This window comes from Lepidochelys olivacea (genome assembly GCF_965140295.1).
Source record: "Lepidochelys olivacea isolate rLepOli2 genome assembly, chromosome: 2".
Taxonomy (NCBI): Eukaryota; Metazoa; Chordata; order Testudines; family Cheloniidae; genus Lepidochelys; species Lepidochelys olivacea.
Window position 1 is genome coordinate 114770001 of NC_140412.1, and position 3617 is coordinate 114773617.

General features: G+C 39.6%; 1 protein-coding gene across 1 annotated transcript in view; it reads left to right on the forward strand.

Moving 5' to 3' along the window:
- Positions 1-3408, forward strand: part of ADTRP (androgen dependent TFPI regulating protein) — a 49606-nt gene extending 46198 nt beyond the window's left edge. Inside the window, exon 6 of the mRNA XM_084621702.1 lies at positions 2765-3408. Coding sequence (XP_084477828.1) covers positions 2765-2808 — 44 coding nt within the window. The 3' untranslated portion in view covers positions 2809-3408. The remainder of the gene's footprint in view (positions 1-2764) is intronic.
- Positions 3409-3617: the final 209 nt, after the last annotated feature.

The following is a 3617-nucleotide window of genomic DNA, read 5'->3' on the forward strand; positions in this document are numbered from 1 at the left end:
TCAGTGATTAGTGTTTGAAACTTAAAATTTAGTAGAGTCATAGTCCCTTGCTTGCAACCGTGCCTTCCATTGGTCAAGTGAAAATCAGATTTGAGTTGGAGAAAATTATAAGCGCTTAAAATCCCTTCTTTCTCAACATGCAGGAGTTTCTCTGAAGCTACAGAATCAAAGGCCTTCCAGCATGCCATTGGTAGTGCACATTCATGCCTGTAGAAACTGAGTGGAATTTTTAACTGAAATATGATTTGTGCATGAAAAAAAGAAAGCTACCAATAAATTTTATGATGCCGGAGCTTATGGAACATGATCATAATCTTAACCGTCTTTTGGTGTAGTACTGTTTTTATGGTATGCACTCTAGTTCATAGACAGTTATAAAAAGTTTAGAGACTGCACATTTTATGGGTGCTATGTTTGCATTCTTCAGCCAGACTTCCTTAGTACAATGTGGTGAACTATTAGGAAGCACAGCAACTGTGGCAAGGCATACCTCAGTGCACTTAAAAAGTGGTATTGGAACCTAGGGGTGCAAGTTTGAAGCTTTCTAGTGGCTGCATTTTGGAACTGCTTCTGGAATCGAGAATGCAGTACCTACAATGATAAGCTGTAAGGATCTGAACCTCCCTGCAGGGAGGGAAGTGATAAATTTTAGCATTATACAGGGGTGGGCCTCACCAGAAAGTCACATTTTAAATAAACTATAAAACGCCTGTGTTCTCTGAGAAACTAACACGCCAGATCCAAGTTCCACTTTTCTTTATTGCAGTCCAGATTTTCTACGATTCTGCTTTTAGTTTTCAGACTTAAAAAAAAAAGACTCTTCTTTCTAGGAAATACCTTCATTTCTGCTCCCTTTACATTTGAAGTGTAAATGAGCAAGGTATCCTCATTACATTAGTAAAATAATAACTTTATTTATGTCCACAAGCTCCATACGTCTGTGGTAGGGGAAAGGACTCAAGTTTCAGGAATTAAAAGGGTGTTATTAATGTCTCAGCACTCATGAGCCAAACGCCTAGTCTGTCTTTGTCTCCTCTGTCAGCCATTGCTTTGTAACTAGTCTGTGGCTCTCTCTCTAGAGATGCTTCATATTTGTCAGTCAAACCACAAATGACCACTGGGGTTCAAGAATCTGCATCTTCTATTCTTGAAAGACAGACCTGTATCTCTAGAGGATTTTCATCTCCTGTCAGTGTTAAGAGGGCTTATCACCTCTTTCTTTGCCATCCACTAGAGGGCGACATAATCACAAACACTTGAGTGAGCAAGCAAGCATGATTCCATCAGCAGAGGCCAACCATATAAATACACACCAGCCAGCATGTAAAATCATAGAAACACAGAAGTGGAACAGACCTCAAGAAGTCATCAACTCCAGCACCTAGTGCTGAGACTGGGCCAAGTAAACCCATACCATCCCTGACAGGTGACTACCCATGAGAATTGTACATGACCACTATAGTACAAGTACCTCCTGTTTTTCCTATCCATGAGATACCCGTTTGCACTGGTCAGTCTAAGAGGGTTCTTCTGCTAGGATATTGTGCAAGGAATGTTTCTGTATGTCAGGATGCTTCCTGCATGCTGTGCAATCTGGTGTAATTCTACCAGGCAAGCTGAAAAGGGCCAGCAGTGGAACCCAGTTCTGTTGCTGGAGGAAGAGCTTCAGAGCCTCCCCACAAAGGATGTTCTTGGAGGTTAGGGCAGTCGGCCACTAAGGGTCCTCTAAAATGTTCTCAGTAAGCAGGAGGACGATTGTTAATAGTAAAGGATAAAGGGCAGGAAGAGTGGGAAGATGGGTGGGGAGGCTTCTGAAGGTTTGGCCAGTTCAGACCACCATCTTAATGTCTCTCACATCTCTAAAGGGAAAAAAACCCAACCCTTTTCCACATTCACTGTTTTCCCATGAGAGTTAAATTGTATTGTTCTTTGTTTCTGTCCATTTTGCAATACACGTTTAGTGGAACACAATTAATTCTTTCAGGGGCAATAAGTATAAATCTGTCATTAATCTTCCACATGGTATTGGATAGTTTGATTTAATGACATGCCAGGTGAAGTAGCCCTGAGAAAGTGTATACATTTTCTCCTCTTTTCTCACTATAATGTGATGCATTCACTTCATCTCCATCTGCAAAGGTGCAGAGCCTTTAGCCGTACTTTAAGTAGGCTGCAAAAGCTTGCCAAGACCTACATTAATTATTGCTGGATACTGGACATCCAGTGCAACAAGAAGGCAAACAGAGTGATTTGCCAACTGGCTAACAGCAAGTGTCAGGCTGGGACACAGAGAATGGAGGGGAGAGAAGATAATGTCTGGACTCCAAAATCCTTTGTTTTAAAATATTCTTTTATCCAGTTAATACAGGGACAGATCCTTTCCCCACTGAAGTCCATGGTAGAACACCCATTGTTTTCCTTTTTTTAAACCTTTTTTTAAAATTGTTCTTATGACACTCGTTATTTTCAGTGGCACCAGGACTTGGCCCATGGTGCATTTCAAATTCTTCTTCGGTGGCTAATAATCTAACTTGTGCTGGGCACAACCCAGGCAAGTTTGTCTTCCCTCCTATCTTGAAAATAAAAATCGGTCCAAACTGCACAATTCAGCTCTCACCCCTATCCCAATCCCACTCAACTTCAGGGGTGCTGAGACTCCAGGGACTGATTCTGGTTTATCACTATGCTAACATGCTTCACATATAAATGAACTTTTCTATTTGTGCGTTTGATTAGCAATTTGTTCCCCTCTGTTTCTGAACAGGAGATACAATAGTAATACTGGAATACAAGAGGAAGGGCAAATGAAGCTTTCTTTTCAAAGGAGTGCTTCCTCCATGAACTCTGAAGCCATGAAGTAGAGGAAAAGAAATATCACTGTGATAAACTCCTTCTCCAACATACTCTGTCTTCTGGTGAAGCCATTTGGTCATCACAACCATGGAAACTGGTGGAAAATATTAAATGATATTATTTTACAGGATGCTTATGAAACAAAGCAACTGCTACGAATAAAGAAATGCATGCATCTGTGTACAAGATTTCTCATCCCTTGCACAATGTACATTAGGATATATCTGTGGTAAACTTGTAACTGGCAAATAAATTACCTCATGATCTTGCCGTGGGACTCACACCACATCTTTAAATGCACTGTGAAAGCAAGCACTCTTTATTCAGTACTTGTTTGGCTCACCCAATGTTTTTCTAGAAGTCCAGATGGAAAAATAAAAAGGAGAGTAATAATTTTAACATTGTCATGACTTCCAAAACTAGAAAGATAATAAATTGGGCTGGTGAAGACTTATTAGGAATGTCTGCTCAGAAATTTCACCATGAAACCACCATTTTCGCAACAGCAAACATTCTGAAATATTAGTATGTTATAACTTTTTCTTCTTAATTTCTAACAAGAACTCAAAACTTTTTCTTTTTTGGTTTCAGGTAATCTTGAAGCAAAAGTAAGCTAAGTAATTATACTGACTGCAGGATTGCTTTGACAAAAAGTATGTTAATTGAAAGCACTGCTTAACATAAAGCTGCCTGCCATAAAATTATATTACATTCACATGTTTACTAACCTTGCTTGATATATTTGATTTCTATTATTAGCCTCA